Raw genomic sequence first — 22,069 nt, forward strand, 5'->3', positions numbered from 1 at the left:
TGGTAGATCTGGGTTCCAGTCCCCGCTGAGCCATGAAGCCCACTGCAAGACTTTGGGCCAGCCTGACCTACCTCACAGGGTTGCTGTGAGGGCAACATCAAGAGCAGGAGGACAATTGTGTTTGCGTTCCTTGAAGGAAAAAGCGAGGATATAAGTATAAGAATATGCAGCATGCCCAGGCCTTGTTTTTACTGTATTTCTGCAAATGTGGGGTCCCTCCCCCGCTCGCTCCTCAGCGGCTCGAGTCCGGCTCCAGTTCTGCCACGCTCGAGCCTTGAGTGAACCATCGGCTCGGCTGACGGCTTCCTTTGAAGCACCCAAATTAGGTTGTTCATCAGCGCTGGCGTGCAAAAGATGACAGGGCTGGTCGCAGTTGTTTCTGCATCCTGCATTAGCCCCAATTACCTTCTGGTAAAGTATGCTGGGAAAACGGCCAGGAAATTCACAGTGGCTCCCGAGCGCTGCCTTTGCCACAACTTTCGGCAGCGTGGGAAGCGGGCTGCTTGATGCTAAAATTTCTCCGTGGATGTGCAGACACTCCTCCGAAGGCAGAAGAGACGAGATTCCAATCTGATGAGTACTCGAGATTAAAAGAGTGTGTCCTACTTAGCTAGCGGGAGGGAGGGAGGGAGAGGCCGAGGAAGAGGGATGGGTGTGATTTACTTTGCCATCAATACATCAGAGGAAGTAGCACAGTCGGGGTGGAAGAGAAATTTAGGTTAAAGAAAGTGGAGTGTGCAAGCAGCAAATGATTAGAAGTGGAATGTCCATTCATTTAGCCCGGAAATTAGCATCTGTGGCGGGCAGGTAGAAGGGAGGGACCCAGCTGCGGGGTTGCCTGAAAGAGCTTCAGTGGGCATGAAAGGAGGAGCTTGCAAGAGTGGAAATGGTGCAGATCAGTACGTTGCCCCAGCTGTGGCTTATGGGGAGCAGGAGAGCCCCCCATTTCCCCTGGATTTAAATGCCCTCAGAGCCGTATGTGTAAGCTTCCCGTCTGTCTTTCTTTAAGGATAGCAAGGAACCCCACAATGGGCACAAACGAGTTTGAGTTTTGAAGAATTTGACCCACCGAGTCGAGGACCAGATGGGCACTTCCTCATTCATGCAAACTTGCAGGCCGCTTTTAATTTTTCCAAACATTTACCCAGATTTACTCATAGAAAAAGATGGGGGGGAAGCGAAATAAATGCACCCTGGGGGCTGTGTATATTTGGCAGGGATTTGCACATCTGAGGGATGCAACTTTTGCAGATCATCATCATCATCATCATCATCATCATCACGCTGCATTGCATTTACGAGCTCTCCACACAACAACAGCCCTGTGGAGTAGGTTGGGCTGAGATTCCGTGGCTGGCCCAAAGTCCCCCAGCTGAGGGGGGACGAGAACCCTGCTCTCCCAGGTCCCAGCCCAGCGCTGTAACCAGCACATCGCACCGTCTCGCTAATGTGCGTGGACGCCTTGGCGTGAGTCCGGATTCTCTCCGAAAGTGGAAAGCAGGGTGGGAAGCCACCCCAGGATGCGGCCCTCTGCCAGCGTTCCTGCATCCGGTGCCGCGCGGGACGGCTGGTGGCTCCCAAAGGGATGCCCAGAACCCAGCGTCCCGCCCCGGCCCGGCTCGCGGCTGACCCCGCGCTGCCGCTTCCCGTCTCGCCCGCAGGGCAGCGACGACGACCCGGTGGACAAGAACAAGTGCTGCACCCTCTGCAACATGTCCTTCACTTCGGCGGTGGTGGCGGAGTCTCACTACCAGGGGAAGATCCACGCCAAGCGATTAAAGCTGCTGCTAGGAGAGCAGCCCGCTGTAAAGCCCACAGGTAGGTCCACGGGAGGGGGAGGGGGAGGGGGCCCCACGGGGGGGGGCGCGCCCTCCTTTCGGAGGCACACGCTCCGCACCCCCGTTCGGAGCGTGTGCCGCCTGCACCCCTGGCCCGCCGGGGGGACCGTGGGCAGCGGAGGAAGGAGGCGGAGCCAAAGCCGCTGCTTCCTCCTTCGGTTCAGACGGCAGCCCTGAAATAAGCGAGCAAGCAAGCAAGCGAGCAAGCAAGCAAGGGAAGGCCGTCTCCTCCATTCGTGCAAATCTCCCTTCCTCAGCCAGGCGCCTTGTGCGACAAATCCCATTATTCTCAACAAATCCAGTTCTGTGAAGCTCCCAGAGAATTTGGCTATAAGGCAGTATAGAAATGGAACTATCATTTTTACTACTATATATATATATATATATATATATATATATATAGAGAGAGAGAGAGAGAGAGAGAGAGAGAGAGAGAGAGAGAGAGAATATTACAAATATTGTACTTTATATATAAATTATCACCAGTATATTATTATAAATATATATAATGGTATATGTAATAATTAATATTTAATAAATAACAGTACTGTGTAATATATAATACTAGATTTTATTTTATATGTGATATTGTATATAATATAATCAGTACAATTAATATATATTATGCTATATAATTAATAGTAATGGTGATTAATAATGTTTTAATAAAAATACTAATCGTCATCATCATCTCAGCGAACATGCCTGACTATGATCGGAGTCCCACCCCAGGTGGGTACCAGACGGTGAGAGGCTGCCTGGATGAGCCCCTTCAGGCCCCGTCTGGGCTCTGCCACTCTGCGGGCGACCCCGTTCAGGCATTCCCGAGTGAGCTTCCGTGTCGGATGCAGGCACCCCGCGGCCACGTGCGGCTGATTTCTGGAGCTGCCTTTTGCTGACAGCGCAGCGAATACGGGCCTTTCTCCTCCTGGCGCTCGCGCAGAGGAGAATTTCACCTTGCTCTCAACTGGGCGGCAGCGGTGGGAGCGGAGTGAGAGAAGGGCGTCTTTGGTCGGCCGGCCTCCCGCGCTCGGTCTGTGCTGCCGCGCTCTCCGTGGCGACTCCGGCATGGCAGAGCCTATTAACACTCGCAGCTGAGAAGTCAAGTGTCAGCAGAGTGTCATTTATTGGATTGTTTGCTTAACCGTAAAAAGCCACACGCTCCTGCAGCGCTCTCCAGGAAGGTTGCCCGCACAACTGCTGTCTTCTCTGCTCGCCACATGTGGCGTGGGAGAAGGTTGCCCACTGTGCCCAGAGCTGGAGGGCACCTGGCGCACCGCCAGGAAGGACGCGAAGCGGTCGTCCTTTATCATGCTATCTTCTGTTCTCCTGGCCTTTGGCCTGAGACTTTGGAGGGCGGCTGCCAGCCAGAGTTGACAATATAAGGCCCCATGGGCCAAGGATTTAATAGAGGATTATGAAGTATCATATATTCAACTTTCCCAGATTGGCAAAGCAACTCTCAGGGTCCAATTAGGAAGAAATATTGGAGCAAAGTTGGAAGGTTTTCCCTGAGCTTGAACCTCCTGGGTTCTCCCATCTGAGGATCAGTGAATCAGCCAAACCTTAATTCATCCAAGTTCTTCCGATTCCACTTCCAAGCTCTTTCCAACTTGTACCCATTTCAGATTGCAAAGTTTCCTGTTCTTCAAACGTGCATTTCTATGTGCATATTTCTGAATGTGTGCGATTTTCTCCTGTTGGCTCCTCTGTGCATGCTTTCATGTGCGTCACATGCGCACCAGTGTTTGGGCACACCTTCCCAACCTGGCCTAGGTGCGGAGCAGCCAGCACAGAAAGGCCTGCAGTCCCATCAAAAGGCTTTCGTGGCCTGCAGCTTTAAATTCCAAGGCTGCAGCCAGCTAGGCCAGGCCACGCTCCCCGAGTCCTCCTCAAGGCATCCGTAAACTGATAAACAAAGAGTGGTCAGGCCAGGAGAACAAAATCTGTAGTTTGATGGCTCAAGGCGCAGCCAAAGAACACGTCCACTAGGCTGTCTGATGATGAATTCCGGAGGTTTTTACAGGTGTGCAACTATAATTTTTTATTTACGAGGTGCCAGGCCACTAAAGCTCTCCTGCATTCCTCCACAGAGCCGCTACAAATGATCTGAGGCACTGTGGAGGAGGAACAGAGCCATTAATTTTCTTTAAACTGGCGAATATGTATCACTTGGTCCTTTTCCTCCGCCGCAAAATGGCCTTCTATCCTGCAGGCTGCGTGGAAGGAGAGATGCCTGGAGCCGGGTGGGAAGGGGCGAGCCGAGGGCTGATGGGGCACAGAGCAGGGGCAGCGTCCATAACTCCATTTCAGCCTCACCACAACAGCCCTGCGAGGTAGGCCAGGCGGAGAGTGAGTGACTGGTTAAAGTCGCCCAGCAAGCTTCATGGCTGAGTGGAGACCAGAGCCTGGCTTTCCCAGTCCAGCCCTCTGACCACACGGCGCAAGCTCTCGCCAAGCAACAGTCTTCCCCACTATGGAGAGATGTGTTGTATTTCCAGTCCAAATCTAGCAATGATTTCCAAATTTGCATCCATGCATATGCAAAACATATGCAAGTCTCACGCAAATTTGTGTCCTTGCTGGCGGGGCATCTCCTCATTTGGCAACACACAAGCGGCCGCTGCGTGCAAAGCCATTTCCCTGGGTGTGAAAGAGGGGCACACACAGTCCTTGCACCACCCCATCGCAGCGTGTCCCCGTAGAATGAGCCAGAACAAGCAGCCCGGTGAGGTTTTCTTGCTGGCATTTCCAGTTTCCTTCTCCTCCGGGTTTGTTTTGCAAGCTTATCCTAGCAACACGGCTATGCAAAGAGGCGACCAAGGTTATCGCTTAATAGGAGTACTGAGGACAGCGTTGGACAGTTGGATGCGGGGAGCTAATGCAGGGAAAGGAAACCTTTCATCATTTCACTGTTCGATCCACCAAGACCTCATTTGCCTAATGTGTTTGGGCCGCACCAGGACACGGAATCATTCTTCTTCCCAATTGCTTCACACACTGGGGCTGCAGGAATGGGGATAATTAAGCAGGAGGTGGCGCGGGAGGTCCTGCTGTCCGAACACGAGGGACCTAATGAGATTGCTTCCCCTGTTTGGAAGAAGAAAATGCGCATGTTTACAAATAATTCTAGAGCAGGAGATAGGTTCCTTGCAGCCCTGAAGATAGTTGGTCTGCAGCTTTTGTCCATCTCGGGCGATTGCAAGGAGTCCTGGGAGTTACAGGGCAAAACCTGTGGAGAGACACAAGTTGTCCAGCTCTGCTCCAGGGGAAGGAGAGATCCCTTCTCCATGCGGAGATGCTTGATGTCAGACGACGCATGTTGAACGCGTTCAGGCACCCTCCGACGCAAGTTTAGCCAGATCGAAGGACTGCACCTCCCAGCATCCCTCACAAAGGGATGGGAGTTGGCTCGGAACAAAATCCATCGGCAGAATCTGCCCCTCTAGCGTTGGAGTTCTTCTCCTCCCTTGGCCTGGTCTTGCAAAGCGAGCGGCACCAAGACGTCCACAAATGTTCTTGGAACGAGGCTCGCACAGCCGCAATCTTCTGCAGCAACACAAAACTTCTTGCAGGTGGGATGGAAGGGGGTGTCGCTTGTGCGGCGTGGGGTGCTGGATCCCGGATGAGCGAGCTGCAAATACCGTGGCAGATGGGCCAGAGTCAGGGGAGCTAAGCTCTGGGGATCTGCCGCATTCCCGGCCCCAAACTCAATTCCTCCGCATCACTAGCTGGAAGTACTCATGTGGACACTCAAGTCTGGCCAAATGTACACAGGATTGCTCCTTTCTATTAGAGTTTATTTTCTTAACATGTACAAATACATAAAAGAAACTGTAAAGCAGAAAAGACGAATATAAACAATACAAGCTAAAACAAGCGAGTGAAATTGCCAAGGGAATTTTAAATATGCACAGGATTGTTCTTGTCTGCTTTTCTCATGCCAAGGCTTGCTAAGTTGGTCCCTCCCTCCCTCTTGACATGCCTGCCAGATGGGATGTCGTTCAGGTTCGGGTGAAGTGTTGAATGGTTCGGATTCAATTTGTACTTTTTGGACTCTTCTCCCAAGAAAAGTGTCCCAAGAAGAGGAATTGGATGCATGTTCAGTTAGGGAAGTGGGGAGAAACGTGTTCAGTTTGCAGTTCTGTGTGAGCCTTCCAACATCCAATATACTTGCTGGAATTCAGTTATCCGCTGATATTTGCGCTTGTCCGGATTTTGCAAGGAAATTCCCCAGTAAAAAAATGCACACAAGATGCATTCAATGTGCATATTGGTGAAAATAAAACTAAAAGGGAAAATGACTTGCACCAAGCTTAAATGTTAGGCCCAATTGCATATATAATTGCCTGTATTAAATGTATGTAATACTGGAAAACTCATTTGAGCTCAATGGACTTTGAACACATTTCTGACCAAAGAGACAAAATCTGACCAAGCTGGAGGAGGAGTTCGGATTCCAAGAAACTGCTCAAAATAATATATGCAAAGGTAGTACTGAGAACTGCATATCTTTAGTGTAAGCTATGCAAATTATTATTTATTTAAGAATTACATGAATCATGTTCTGCTTTAAAAATGGAAGTTGCCATCCTGGCTTGATTTACTTCAGATTTAGGCAACACCATTGCAGGGTTAACAGACAGAAGTGCATGGAGCGGAGTCTAGATTTCCATACCCCTTACGGATTTATCACACATTTCCAAATAGGAGAAGTGCACAGAATAACACGGATGACTTTCCATGCAACCGTAGAAAAAATTCTCAAGGTTCCAGACAATCTGATGTTTGGCTTGGAAAAATGAGAAACTAATAGAAATTGAAGCTAACCAATGCATGCTTCTCTAAGTTAGATGTTTTATCTTAACTCTTAGTCGGGGGCCTTCATAGCTCTGAACAAGAGCGCTGCCTCCCCATCCTTTCCCCCCGGGAGGTTGTTGTGACGTGGGCAAGTTGGTTGGCACCCAGCACGGAGGAGGGCTCATCCCAGGCCAGAGCAGTCGGGTACCCTAGCGGCCTTTGCATTGCCCCCTTCTGTTGTCCGGCTTGCACTGGGTTGTTCCTCGCCACACCCCAGAAGCATCCCCTGTCCCTGAATTGCACAGTCTCACAATATCATGGAGCTCCTGTTTCACCTCACTGCTAAGTGTCTGCTTAAGTGTCTTGTGCACCAAATTTGGAGCAAGTTTGGCCAAAAGTATTCATCCTGCTTCAAAGAGCTGAAATGGGCGCGAGAAGGAAATCAGGAGCTTCATTCTGATTAGCCCACGGTGGTTTTGAGGTTCCCAGAAGGTTCCCAGAAGCTCCCGCTTGCTTTTGCAGAGACCAGCCTGAGCTCCCTAAAGCAACCCCACGCGGACAGCTCTCCGGTGCCGCCTGCGCCCCATCAGAGGAGAGACTCCGACAGGTACTGCCAGCTCTGCGCGGCTTGGTTCAACAACCCGATGATGGCGCAGCAGCACTACGACGGCAAGAAGCACAAAAAGAACGCCGCCAGGGCTGACCTGCTCGAGCAGCTGGGGAAGACGCTGGACCTGGGCGAGCTCAGAGGTAAGAGGCGGCTGCTCCGCCATCGCGGCCTGGAGAAGCCGGCGTGACAGGGCAGGCGGCTTTCTCCTGTGGTCGTCTCCGTCCCTTAAAACGCGGCCACGGAGAGGTTGGGTTCCGGGGCAAAGGGTCATTTTGGTGGGATTCCAGGAGCGTTCGCCTCGGCTGCAGAGCGCCCGGGCCCAGGAGCGCCAAGCGTCATGGAACGAGCGCCCCCTTGTGGTCTGTCTGACGTCGGATAGCAGATGCGCCGGTGCCCCACCTGGCGCTCTCAGGGGACTCTGCTCCTGCTGGGGCGATCGCAAGGGGGCAGGAAGAGCCCAGGAGCATGCAGAGCTCCGAGTGGGTCCCCAGCTGGCCGGACCTCTCCCCGCTGGAGCACTAAGAGGCACGGCGCAAGCTAGCCCAGCCCCCCCCCCCCAGGCCAGCAAGATGGCCTCTGGGCACGCCTCCGGTTCAGGCCTCCAGTGGGTTGCGTCGCCTGACTTCGGAGAGGGTGGGGAGGCGGCATTTCTGCGGGGGACGCATCCCCCAAGCGAGGGCGTGACGGCAGAGGCGGCCGCTGGCTGCAGAGGTCACGGGTGGCCCTCCGCCTGTGGAGTCGGCCTGCACCTCGCGGGGCCCATTAGCATCCTTTGGCGCTCACGGGAAGGGCCGGAGTTGCGGCCGCTGATGCTCCTGGGGGCTTCCCAAATCCCTTCCTTCCTTCGTGCAGCCCATGGGGGAGCATCCCGTCCTCAGCCTCACCCACATCTCCAAGGGCTGGGAAACCGGCCTCCCCCAACTCAGGGAGGCCGCACAAGCACCCGCTGGCTTCCCCCTTTCCGTGCCTTGAGCGTCCCGCAGTCAAGTTCCATCAGCCTGAAGCTCATCAAACATGGACCATTTGATCTGCTTAGATTTCCCCAAAGGGAGTTCAAAATGGAAAGTTTTCCTGGAGCTATGTCATATTTAATGTTTCTCTTTCTTTTTTTCTTTTTTAATGTGCCGAAGGCTTTTTTGTCCTGCTTCAGCCCCCCTGCAACTCTGCCAAATGCAGGTTGAGTTCATGGATAAATCACATATTATTAAATCCTCCTTAAATGGGCAGCATCCATCCCTTGGGGAAGAAGCCTTGCCACAAGTGTGCTCCAGAATATATTAAAAACAGAGGTGGAGGGACGTGCCGCTCCTCTGCCCTAAGGCAGCGAATTCAGCCACACGGCCCCTTCCTCCAGTGCTACATGTGAGGTGAAAAGCGCTGGTTCTCCTCATTTGTTCAGCCTCCCGCCTTGGGGGTGAATTTTCTTTCTTACCTTATTTGGGCAAGGCAGGCCTCCCTGTATAGGCCTGGTGGGCCTTATTCGCCAGCGCCCTCTGGTGCTGAACACCTCTAACTGCAGCCCCACGTGGCCTCCCAGGGCCCCTTTCTCTGGCAGAACCTCCACTGGTTTGAGGCTGAGAATCCTCGAGCCTGCGGATGGTCTGGCCTCTTCAGTCTCTAGGCAGCACAGTGAGATCCCGCCTGCAATTCCGGAGAGCCCGGAGAACGATCCTGAGCTAGGTAGACCACAATCTGACTTAGCTGGAGGCCGAGCGCGCCCTGCGCCACCTTCGCTGCACGATTCACTCTTCCATCTTGAGTTCCTGCCAGGCAGGTGCTTTGGATGATCAGAATGTGGGCCGGTCATGAGCACGTCCACTGAGCCAATGTGTTGCTTTGGACCCATGTCTGAACACGCCTGAACCTTGCCTGATGGAGCCCAATTTGCAGATCACTCACCTTACAACCTGGAGGAACTATCAGGGCAGATGCTAAAAGCACAGGAATCCTGCAAAACTCACAGAAACCTCCACCACCAAAAGTACAACCATCAGGCAAAACAAATGAACAAAAAGCTACAAATGCACACAGAGCGGAAAATCTAACAGACGCACAGTGGTTATATTTATGTATCGCTTTTTGATGCCATTCTCTTACCAAGAGTCTTAGGATGATCTTATAATAGAAGAACGTAAAACGCAGCATCCTCTTCTATAAAATCCCAATTAAAATCCAATTTAAACCTTTAAATGTTGGGAAAGGTTTTGGCCTGGCGCTGAAAAGAATACAGTGTCAGTGCCAGGTGAATCTCTCTGGGAGTGCATTCCATAACTGGGGAGCCACTGCAGAGAAGGCCCTCCTCCAGGTAGCCGCCCCCCTAATCCCCTTCAAGGAGGGCTCCCGGAGAAGGACCTCTGCCCCAGATCTCAGGGGGCGGGCGGCACCTAGGGAGGGAGACACCGCTGAATCTACCTCAGTCTAAGTTGATGCTCACTGGTCTGTATAGGTTTTCTACATTGAGTACCGGCAGATCTGGCGAAAAGGAGCCACACATTGGCAGTGCCCAATCTGACACCAGCTTGCCCTTTCGTGAAGTGGGGCGGTCCTTTCCACCGTCTTCTGCTGGTTGCGTTGTTGTGGGAGGTCCTGGGCGGGAGAGCTGGTATGTTGCCTAGGGTGCTGCATGGCTCTGTGCTGGCAGGGTGGAAGCCACGGAGCCATGGCTGTGATGTCCAGCTGACATTCCTCGACCAAGAAATGGGTGTTGCTCAGAGTGGGTTGATGGGCAGGGAAGGCGTTTCCCTCTGTGTGTGAAGACGCTGTGCAAAGATCTGGCTGTTTTGGGTATGTGAAGCCGGGAAGAGTCACCTGGATTTTGCCACTGGCAGGCCAGATGCTTCCTGGTGCTGGTGGAGAGATCCATGGTCTGCTGCTTTCTTGGAGGAGAACCCGTCTTGCTTTTATGACTATCTACCTGGTAATACACAAATAGGTTTACTGATATTTCTTAGTAAATATCTTGCATGACACGCAATGGTGCAAAGATTGCGGCGATGTGCTGTGTTCACACGGGGCCCGATTCCTGCCAAGCACTGCACGGATGCTGGCCACTCTCACCTGGGGCCTGGACTCAAGGTCATGTCCGAGCAGGTTGGAGTCCAGGCAGCTGAGCCTGGGAATCCAACAGATCCCCCTTCCCCCTCCCAACAGATTCCTCATCCCTGCATTGTGAAGTCATCAGCTAAAATCAGATGATTCACAATGGCAGAAAAATGTTCAAGTGTTTGAGCAAAAGTGTTTCAAATGTATGAGCAAAGAAGGTCCAAAGCAGTGAGGGGAATGAAAAAGAAATAGTGCACCCAGAAAAAACAGCACCCAAGCCAAACGAACGCGGAAATTTTTTTTTTTTTAATGTAGGTAGGTAATCAGTTCAGTTTATTAGGACTCCAATGTAGAGATTCCCAGCAGACCAGCTTTTCCAGATTTGCATATTTGTGGGTGTGTCGTTTGGAAAACTTCAAATTCAGGCAAAGCCATAGGAATGGCTTCCTCAGCATCGGATTCCATCAATGAAAGTACAATGAATGAAAGGTGTGAATCCATGAAATGTAGGCGAACAAGGTGTTACGGCTTCTGTACATCCTAGGGAAGGTGAATCTCCTTGTGAACAAACCCAAACCCCAAACGGAACAAGTTGCCAGGTCATGCCTAGTCGTCTTTCCAGTCAAACCACTTTTCAGAAGCACAAGCAAACTGGAGCCCAGTGCCTAAAGAGTCTCCCAAGGAACACCCCTCTCCAGACTTGGTTCGAATCAAAGATGCCTGGACCGTTGGTCCCATCTCACGGACCAGAAAATCAAATGCATTACTCAATCATGAGAAAGTTTCCGGGTGGTTCAGCAAAGCACATCCATGTCTTTCCGATTACGCTCCAGCCCAAATCTCTCTTTTGAGTCTTTCCCAGAGGTTTTCAGACCTGCCAAGACAATTTCTTCCCCATCTCTGGCTCCAGTAGCAGTGACAAAAGCGCACGGACTTGACCAAGCGACAGTCTTTTCTACCTGCTTGCGCCAAGCAAGGCAAGAACATCTGTTTTCCCTAATGAGCGGCTGCGCTCAGCCCATGTTGAGAGGCCTGGCTCTGTTTCATTTTATATGAAACATTTTCTCTGGGTTTGATAAGGTGATCAACCTTCCGAGACTGTCAACTCATCACAACACTAATATCTGAGATTTTGTCAGTTTAATTACCAAATCATATCATGTCATCACACCCACTTCCTCGGGCAGTAAGAAGATCCAGGGGTCAGTTTCTTTATGATGTGGGAGTTACTGGTGGCTTGTAATATCTGTTTTTCACTGAGTGAGCAGGAAAAATAGAGGTCTACAGAAAAGCAAGAAAAGCTGCATCGGTATCCCAGAAGCAAACAGTGTTTAGGCCCACAAAGATGCTTTCTGGAAAGTCTGATGAAAAATGCAGCTTTCAATTTCCTGCATCCTTCCACCAGCCCAATCTGTTCCTTCAGCCACCATTGCAATGAAGGGCGGGCATCTCCACCACGTTTTAAATTCTGCCACATTTTAATTTGGTCCCAATCTCTGTTTTTAGAGACAGGGCAGCTATGTTGAAATTCATCAAGGGGGGATTTTCCCTGGCACACTTAAAGCAGTTTTAAGAGCTGACTGGGTAAGTGGCTGCCCAGGTTTTCTATGCCAGTTTGCTGTTAAAGACACGGGTTCAAGGGCATCGGGCTGTGTATGCAACGCGACATTGCTAAGTGCAATTAACGGCCAGTAGCCACCAATCAGGTAACTTTGTGAGGTGCACAACCCCCTGGGAGGTGAAGGGACCACCTGTATTAAGCAAAGAGAATGTCACAAATCTATTGATGGGGCTTGTTTTCAGGCTGGTCTATGGCAGCAAAAATAAGAAAAGGAAAAAACGGTTAATGTTGTGATATCACTATCCATATTTTCTGCACAGCCTTTCTTCCAACCTCCCTGTTTGCGTTTCTTCCATCCCCTCCAACCTTGATACATATTCTATAAAACCCTGACATTTTTCATTATATTACGTATTATATTTCTATACATGACATATATAGAACCTGGGCAGCCCTCGGAGTGGGATGGCGTCCTGTGGTGTCCTGCACCAGCAGGGGGCTGGGCCCGATGGCCTTCACGGCCCCTGCGAACTCTGCTCTTCCAGGATCCTAGGATCCCTCGGATGAAGTGGGCCATGATCTAGGAAAGCTTGTGCCGTGACGGAGTCTTTCATCTTTAAGGTCTGCACAACTAGGGACGTGCAAGGAATCCGTCTTGTGCAGGGAATCTGCCAGGTGCCCTCGTTTTGGCCTCTCGGCTCTGGTCCGCTCTGCAGTCTTGTTTGGGGCGAGCACGCCTGGGGCTCTGGGGCGCTCGCTGGGAACTGGGTTGGCAGCCGTGCCTGGGGCAGCAGGTTGGCCGCTGGGAGCGGCGGCCGGTGCCCCCGCTCACTGCTCCCCTGCCGCGTGCCCTGCACAAGCAGCGGCTTAAACGGGGGCCATTCCTTGCCCCAGGGAAGGCAAGCTGTGGGGAGCTCAGTCACAGGGCACCTCCAGGAAAGCACCTGGCCGCAGTGCAAGCAGTCCTTCTCCTCCGCACCGGCTGCGTCGGCCTGTTGGGCTGCCCTGCCTCCATGGAAGACAGTGGCCCGGATGCGCAGCCGGGGCTTGGCTAGCATTCCCAGACTTCCTCTCGGCTTGGCTCTCTTTGGAAGACTGGGTGGAGGCATCAGGAAACGGGTTTCCCCCTTCGCACATTCGAGGCGACAGACAGCTCCTTTGCAAAAGTTCTCCGTTCTCCAGAGCATATCCAGTAAACACGATCACCCCAGAATGGGTCTCTGAGCATGCACAGAGTGGTTTGTTGAACCCGATCCAGCGACTGCTTCCAAGGACCCTCCTCCTCAGCACCCCTGGGCCCCCTCCCTCTAGGAGGGCCCTTTTGGAGGCCGGCAAGCCGCGTCTCTGGACACCGCCCCCTAGTGGGCTAGCCTGCCTCTCCCGATGTGGCATCGCAGCTGACCCTTGGAGCGCCATGTCCCTCCCAGCAGGGGCTGACCTGACCGTTCTCAGAGTCCGCCTGGACCCCTGGAGAGGCAGCCCCTCTGCCGCTCCATTCCAGAGGCTGCCCCCGCATCTGCCGAGTTTGCGTCTGCCTGACTGAAAGCAGCTGCCCCTTCCACCCCCAACACGAGCACAGGAGGAAGCCGGTGGCGCTGGAGGGGTGACTCCAGCAGGGCTCATCCTGCCCCGGCACAGGACGCCTTGCCGTGATGCCGCCTGTGCGTTAGAGAAGAATGGGGTCGCGTGAATGTCTGTTGCGAATTGCTTTGGCCTTTCCGGTAACACACGTGAACCAAACCATGTTCGTTCCGCTGCTCTCGTCTAACTCAGGGTGATGTAAGAAGCACCGTTGCGCCTTAATCAGGCTTTTCCTCGTGTTAAGACAAACAGGAAACACAAACCTGGGAGCCAGAACATGAAGCCTTCCCTGAAGCCTGAGGGGATGCAAACGCCGAGAGAGGCCCCGAGTGGTCCCTGCACCACGCGCACACGCACCCACAGAGCCTGGGAGACGCGCTCCCATGGGGTGCAACGAGAACCTTGCTGCAGTGCCTCTGGGAGCCACACTCCCAGGTGGCGCGTCGCCTTTCCCAGGGGGACTTCTGGAGGTGATGCCGCGTTGCCATTCTCCGAGGCACTTCTCCGCCTGCCAAGCACCCCGTGCTGCGGATCGGCTGTAAACCGGAGGAGGAGGAGAGGAGAAACGAGGCCCACTATCGGCATGTCACTTCTGCAGGCACTTCCCACCACCCACCCCGCATCTTCCCACCCAGCTTGGCAGCAAGCAAAGCCTCCATTTGCTCTGCAGTCGTCTTCTCTGTAGGCGACGGATGCCCTTCCCCTGTACGGATTATTCGCTTTCCCTTCTGCCTGATAAATCCAAATATGGACAAGCTTTCGTGCACCTTTGCACAGTCCAGCCAGTGCTGTTTTCTCTTCTGCGACCAGTTTCTCAGTCCTGCCTTGGGCCTGCGTCCTTTCTTGGGCACCTTCGGCTCGGCTGTCTGCAACAGTGCTCAGGCCGTGCATCAGGGTCTGGGGGCCGTTGTGCCAAGCGCATCCTTGCCTGCAGCAGACAGGCAGCCTTTCGTGGAGGCAGCAGCACAGGGGATTCGGAGAAAGCATACATGGGCAACTGCAGCCAGGCACCTACCCCAAAATTCACCTGTGAAGTGCTTGACTTTAAACTGGAGGGAAGACTGGCAGAGTTGAAAGCGGGGTACAGCCAACCTGTGCAACAAGAACAAAAAGCGAAGGCGGATAACACATCCTGAGCTTAGCTCTGAAGTTGAGAAGACTCGAATCAGCTTGGAGTGAGTTGTTCTGTGGTTGGAAGGTCCTGGCTTGGCCGGCTCTGGCTGCCGGGTGTTGCAACGCAAGCCGTCTCTTTGGCTCGTCAACTGCAAACTGAGTTTTCCCTGAGCACAAGGTCAAAGGTGGCATTGCAATGGGAAGAGCGTGAATCGCTTCCATCCAGTGGAGTTGCTCATGGTCTTCTTCCCGACATACCCAGCAACACGGACCCTGCGAATGCCCAGGAAGCCTCCGTCCATCCTCCACTGCTCTCGGCGGTTTTCAGCTCTGGTTCCTTGAACGGCGCTTCTAACCCTCGTCTTCCTCCGCATTAATCTGGGGCTGATGAGCATTTATTTCCAACCCTTGCGCCGCAGGGCCCAGTTCAGCCCTGGCCGCTGCTGTGCTGCAGCTTTTGGTAGCCAGGCAGCCCAGAGTTTGCCTTTCATTTCGCGAACGAGTGGCTCCAACGCCTCTCCACAAAGTTTAGATGATAAATCGCTGCACTCACTGTGGCGGGAACATTTTCCTCCTCCCCTGCACACACCATTTATTAAAAACATAACAGCTGACTACAGGCACGCCTTTAGATTTACATGTTTGCCATTCAGGCCCCAGAATTAAGGATGGAAAAGCTGGGCGTCCTTGAGCTGGATTCCTGTTTTAAGCTCAGTTTATTGCCACTATTTTTATTTGCAAGCTTTCAGGGGAGAAAATATACATATCCATGTGTATGTATCATTCCATCATTCCTTTCCCCACAACAACAACCCTGTGAGGTTGGGCAGACTGAGAGTCTGTGACTGGCCCAAAGGCACCCAGCTGGCTGAGTGAGGACTTGAACCCGGGTCGTCTGAGTTCCAGCCCCCCACTCTGAACCACTACACCACGCTGGCTCTCAGATGATAGGAGCTGAACTGCTTTCGTGGGTTAGCATGCATCTCGCTGCCTGGGGCTGCGGCCCCTGGTCTTGGTGGCTTGTTTATTTGCTGGGAGATAAAGGGATATTCAGATACAGGGACATTTAATCTATAGGAATCCACAGAAGTAGCTCTCTGATTCTAACTGGGTCAAAGCCAAATGATCCTTCCCCCCTCCAGTCACAGCGAGGTACGTTTATGTTCACATCGCGAAAGATTAACTTTACTATTAATAATCATCACAGCAAAATGGAGGATAAAACCCAGGTGGACAGCAATTTGAATATTTAAAGCATTTCATAGCATTTGAGGGCGATAAAACGAAAAACTTGCTCTAAGCTTTTTTCTTTTTTTTTATGCTAACAGCTAGAGAATCTTAATAGCAAGTCCCACGTGGGTAAAAGTGAGAGACAGTCGAAGGGGCTTTAAAAAAAAAAAAAAGAATGTGGATTTGACCTATTTATCAAAGTGGAGGAAAGTGGGACTTTAAAAAAAAAGTTGCAAACTTCAGAAGACGGTTATAACCAAGAAGCCTGGTTTCTCCAGGCAAGGCGAGAATGGGGGTTCTGTGGGTGCAGCGGTGTGGCGGCCGGTGTGCCCCTCACGGTGCGCCCAATGGGGAGGGGAAGGTGGCCGGTCGGTCGAGCAGCAGGGTCCCGGCTCAGCCCGCTCTGCAGGACCGAGCCGAGCGCAAATGCAAGAGCGGCGCTCCCGTGGGGCCGCCCAACTCCTGCCAGCACTGAGGATGCTGAGGCCGATTCCCACGCAGAGTGGCCGATACGATGCGGCTTGCCTACTGGGAGAGGAGACCTGCAGAGGGAAAGGGCGGAGGGGGAAGGGTGCAGCGGCGTGGAAACAGCCTGGCAAAATGCTGCGCCCTCTTTGTGCCCAGAGAAATTGGGAGAGGGGAAGGAGGCAGTGGGGGGGGGGAGTCTCCTTCTACCTGGAGCGGATGCTGGTCGCAGGCACTGCTTTGCCCCTGGGCTGCTCCCTGGGTCTTGAACCATTCCAGGGTCCCTGTGCTGTTATGAGGGTAAGATGAGCGACCACAAAAAAATGAGAGGGTATTCAGGGCAGTTTCTGCCACCTGGTTGTCTTTTCCTGGGGACGGAAAGGAAAATCTGCCAAATGTTCTCAGGAAAGAGGTGCTCTGAGAAACGCTGGCTCCGCTGCAGGCAAACGTGCTCTGCTTGCAGTGTAACTCACGTCGTCACTGAGCTGCCATCAAACAAGGGGCACTCCTGAAAAATTGCCCTCTTCTGATTCTGGGGGTTGCAGCTGCCTCGATCTGCTCCTGACGTAGAGCTGATGAACTGAGGGCAGGGATGCTGAAGAATCTGGCCTGGGTGCATTTTTAAGAGAACCGGTCTAATCGCGCTTCTCAGACCAATACCTGGGCCAATGCCTAGTCACCCTTCAGAATGTGCAGGCTGCCGAATTTTGCTATGATATTTTTAGCTCAAAGAGTGTTCTAATGTGTTTTAAGAAGTGCTTTAAAATGTTTGTTTGGGCTGGGGAAAGGTCTGTACAAAATGCATATTTTAGGAGAAGGTCATGCACTAGCTTTTGCTTGAATTGTAGAGACTGAGACAGAACAGATTTGTGATTAAATGCATGCAAAACACACCTGGACCAGAAGAAACTTCAGCATCCCAAGTCAGGGATGCTGCTTAGGTCCACACTTCTATCCAATTTCTGTGCAACTCATACACCAATGGTCTGTTTTCAGTCCTTCTATATCTTTTCTTTCCCTCTTTTTCAATGCTTTTCTTACTCCTGTTGCTATTCTCATAGAATTCTTGTATTCTAAGCAATATGTGTTGTTTGCATAACTGGATTTCAAAGGTAGAGTCCTTGTTATAATCAAGCAACCAGATCCGGAAGGAGATCCAGACAAAGCAAAGCCATACAAAGTGCCCAAAGCATCCACGGATTGCTCTGCTGATCTTGCCCTCTTTGGGTGGGTCTCCGACAGGGCAAGAAAGCTGGGTTAGGTGGTGGGGCAGGGCAAAGCAGTGGCTGCTGGGACTTGCACAACGGATGTGCGAAGTGATGCAGCTTCACTTCCACGAGGGGCCCTTTGCTAGGTGCCGTGTGCTGTTGTGCCTTGACAAGCCCGACCCACTTCCCTGGCTATGAGGAGGGGGTGCAGTTGTGTGCCCCCACACCGGAGGACAAGAGGACCCGTATTTGCGAGAATGTGCATGTGCTCATTACTATAAGTGACATGCACTTATAGAAAGACTTGCTGTTCTCGAAATGCGCTGCATCTCACCGTTGCAGGAAAGATTGTGACCAGCTGAGCTGTGGTCAGGTAGTGTCCAGGTTCTAAGTCTTGCTGGAGAACTTCGAGGCCCCTGCCGCTCTCCCTTCCCTATCTTTAGAATGGACCCTGATGGGGCAGCCCTGGCAGTGGAGGCCGCCCCTTCTGAAACAGAACGGAGGGCCACTTCAAAGTGCAACTCAGTGGTGGAGTGGATGCGCTCCAAAGCAGCTGCCCTTAGAATGATCAGGTGGCAGGTGATGCGGGAGGCCTCCGCCTAGCACCTTAGAAAGCTGCTGCCAGCCAGAGTATGCAATATCAGGCTAGGTGGGCAAGCTGCTTAATGCAGTGTGAGGCAGCTTCCAACAATCCTGACTAGGAAACGTATCTCAGCACAACTGCGCAAGGAGCTTTCCAACACCATCAAACGTGAAGCGGCCACACGCGTGGTGCAGAGTTTCATCATCTGGATGATCGCAGCTCTTTTCTGCCCCATCGGAAGGAAGCCAAACGCCCCCCCCCCCTTCGCATCAGTGGCACACTCCTGGCATCATCCTTCTAATTTTAAAAGTAGCTGAAAATTGCTTAGGAGCACTTGATGCCACAGGAGGCCGATGGATTTACGGGCAACACGAACACTTCCACTTGCAATTCATCAGGTGCTTGTGAAATCCTGTTTATTGCGCCTGGTTCCTGTTGTGATATAACACATTAAAATCCAGAATGACCTTCCGAGTGACTTTCAAGTGCAGAAATTTAGACTTCAGGGGGAAGAAAGGAAAGGTGGCTGTCTGAGATGCAGCTTTCAAAACCAGTGTGAGCAATAAATCAAACGGAATCTTTCCTTGCATGATTGCTTCCATCGTCAGCAGGTACTTCAAAGGTTTTAATAGAAGGCAAGTTATGGAGTACCAACGGCACTTCGAAGTTTTATGTTTGAGGTTGTTTAAGAGCATGTGCATTTAGCTAAATGTCCACTCCGACTAGAGACTATTACAAAACCTGATTTCCAGTGCTGTCATAATCAACTTAAACACAGTTACCCTAGTTAGTGATCCGGGACCACTCATTACGCCATGCAAGGTATCTAACGGAACGGTAGAAATCCAGCAGATTCCATTCTGTCATCTCAGTGCTGATGTGAGTTAAGGCACCAGGCAGATTCTGCTGTTACGACATGGCATGATTTGCATGCTTTGACGAAAAGGAATTGGACCAAACGTGGCCCTCTGCTCCTCAATTTGTAAACAAATTGTGGAAATTGTAGAGGTCCACAAAAAATCATTGTTACAAGCTGGGGAGCACTTGGCTCAACTGTACTGCAAGTGAGAAGGATCTTGGAATTGCTGTGGATCACAAGCTGAATATGAGCCAACCATGTGATGTGGCTGCAAAAAGGGCAAATGCTGTTTTGGGCTGTGTTGACAGAACTAGCACTTCCAAACCCCATGAAGTGTTAGTTCCCCTTTACCCAGCCCTGGTTAGGCCTCATCTGGAGCCCTGCGTCCAGTTCTGGGCTCCACCGTTTAAGAGAGATGCGGACAAGCTGGGAAGGGCCCAGGGGAGGGCAACAAGGACGATCCGGGACTGGAAACAAAGCCCTGCTGGGAGAGATGGGAAGAACTGGGCATGCTGAGCCTCAAGAAGAGAAGACCGAGGGGAGAGAGGATAGCCCTCTTGAAGAGGCCAGGCTCTCTTCTCCATCATCCCACAGGGCGCGGAATAACAGACTCAGGTGACAGGAAGCCAGATGCTGGCTAGGTATTTCCTGACTGTTAGAGCAGGAACCATTGACCTAGTGAGGTTGTGGGCTGCCCTACATTCAGGCGTTCAGGGGGCAACTGGGCAGTCACTGTCCAAGCAGGACCCTCTTCCGCACCCTCTGCAGCCACATTTGGGCTGCTGCGGCATGAAGAAACAGAACAGCACTGCTCAGCCGGGAGGCCCACAGGTGTCCATGGACTTCCACTGGAAGATTGGCTGAGCACAAGAGGAATCCTGGAGGGACAGATCCTGTTGCTTTGTCTCAACCCAAACCCAAAGTATCCTCGGTGCTGGTCAGGGGGTCAAAGGACTGGTCCCGTAATTGGCTTAAGTCCCACTACTTTCGGGTGGGGATGCACCCCAGTCCTCACCCTGATCCTTCTGAGGACCACTGTGTATAACGGGGGGCTACCACTTCCCCCCAAAAGGGAGCAGGGCCTCATGCTTTTAACTATGAAAGGAAGAGTCAGCGTCATGTGAAACATGTTTTCTTGCAAGTTGTTTTGCCTCAGTTGTGACTGCTATTTAGCACTCCATCATTTATTTATTGATCATACTTGGAGTTTGCTTATAAATTCTTCTGCTAAGAAGCCTTTCCATTGCTGAGGATTTAGCCGCGCTGCCTTCCTCGTTCTTTATCTCCGGTTTTAGGGGTGCCTCATCCCTAAATGGAGAAGCAAAATAATTGGCGCATTTAATGGCTCTTAAGGCTGTGTGACAGGTTTTTCTGGAGCTCGCGAGGAAAAAAAAAGCCCGTTACTGAATATCACAATATAAATCCTGTTGAAACATTGCAAATCCCCACATGGGCAGGGATGCATTTCAAATGACTAAGCCAGCAGGGGAGAGATAATCAAATATGTCTCGACAAAGAAATAAAGTGTACAACAGAGACGTTCAAGGAACTGGAAGCTGAAGCGGAGCAAATTTGAGAGTGTGCATGAAAAATAAGCACCAGCATCTCAAACGCATTATGCGCCTGCCGCTCGGAGGAGGCTGAGCTCGTGATGCATTGCAGAAATGATTTGCCCGGGGATGGCAGGAGAGGAGCGGATGGAGGATGGCGACGAACGGCCGAAGTCTGGGCTTTGGCAGCGAGAGCGTCACGCTTTGCGGCCTCCCACCGGTCCTGCCTGGAAGAGAGCAAGAGAAGAAACCAAGAAGGAATCGGAGGTGTGAACGGGGGTAAATGCAGCTGCCGGAATCCTACAGCAGTGGAACAAGAAGCCACGTTCGTCTGCCACTGAGAATGGAGCCAGAACTTTCCACAAGAGCTTTGCCTTCAGGAGAAGGCTGGCAAGGAGGAAGGGCTAGAAAAATAGGCAGAAGGAGGAAAATCCAAGCATGTTCAGAGGTGAGGGGGCAACACCAGTTGCGATGCTCTTTTAGCTGATGCATGTCTACTTGGAAGGAATGAGACTTCCCCACGGGTGTTGTGGATGGGATTGCAGCTGCATTTCCTGCGTTGCTGGAAGTGGTGGCGGAGCCCATGGCTTGATCCGTCGCAAGGCTTTCTTTGGAATGCCAAGGATTCCCACCACGGTTTTATTCCTGGGCATTGATGGAAAAGAGGGAGGGCAGCCCCCACTTTCTGGGGGTCCATGAATGAGCCCCAGAGGCATTTTTGGCTCAGCACCAGCCCTTAGCCTAATGTATCGCACAGGGTTGTTGTGAGTACAAAACCTGAGAGGTAGGCATGGATCAGGTAAGCTTGCCAGGAGTTCCTTGAAAGGAGAAAGGCAAAATATAAATGGAATATCTAATGCTAAATAAAAATAGATGACAGGTATTCACAGGACTTGAATTTAGTTAGAGGTGTCATTTCTAGTATAACATAGTGGCCGAAGTCTGCCCTAAATTTCACCCTACATGGAAAAGATAATGCCTTCCTCCATTTCAGCCAAGAGCAAACACGGTCTTTTCTGAACATCGTGAACCCACCCAGGTGCACGCAGACTGAGAGAGTACAATCCTGAGCGTGTCCACAACACAGAAGGGGATTCAGAGCACCTCAAGAGCCAACCGGAAGAATGTGCATCCATTCTGTTAAACTGCCAATGAAGTTCTGCAGAGGAAAAGGAAAGCCAAAAGCAGATTCGTCCAGACTTTCGCTCTGTCCATAAGAGACCACAGGCAAGGTCAGGGCCTCCAAGACTGAAACACTCCGTCATTTGGGTTCTGATTGCTTGGCCTTCCTTATCTAAATCCCAAGGTGCTTTCTGCGTATTTGAGAAAGTGCAATAAAAGCTGGAAAGAAATGCTGTTAAAATGACATAACTAATAACATTAATTAAACCCCACACATATGCCCACGCCCACCCCAATGATTCATGCCCTTTCCCCACGGTATCCTTTTTTCTTTGATCTATTTCCAATCTTGGAGGGTGGAAAGCAGGGTTGAACCCCTCCGTACAATTTTATTAGCCATTCAGACACAGGTTTCTGAAAAGGCAGCTGGTTTGCTGACAGGAGGGAAACAATTTATTGAAAAAATAATTATAAAAGCAACCTTGACCGGTTTTTATCTTAGCCAAA

The 22,069-nt window shown here is 51.7% G+C and overlaps 1 protein-coding gene across 1 annotated transcript in view; it reads left to right on the forward strand.

The window, feature by feature from the left end:
• Positions 1–22,069, forward strand: part of ZMAT4 (zinc finger matrin-type 4) — a 117,437-nt gene that overhangs the window by 39,971 nt on the left and 55,397 nt on the right. The window contains exons 3-4 of the mRNA XM_044437369.1: positions 1,662–1,818; positions 7,161–7,388. Coding sequence (XP_044293304.1) covers positions 1,662–1,818; positions 7,161–7,388 — 385 coding nt within the window. The remainder of the gene's footprint in view (positions 1–1,661; positions 1,819–7,160; positions 7,389–22,069) is intronic.

This window comes from Varanus komodoensis, unplaced genomic scaffold (assembly GCF_004798865.1).
Source record: "Varanus komodoensis strain SLA01 unplaced genomic scaffold, ASM479886v1 scaffold30, whole genome shotgun sequence".
NCBI lineage: Eukaryota > Metazoa > Chordata > Lepidosauria > Squamata > Varanidae > Varanus > Varanus komodoensis.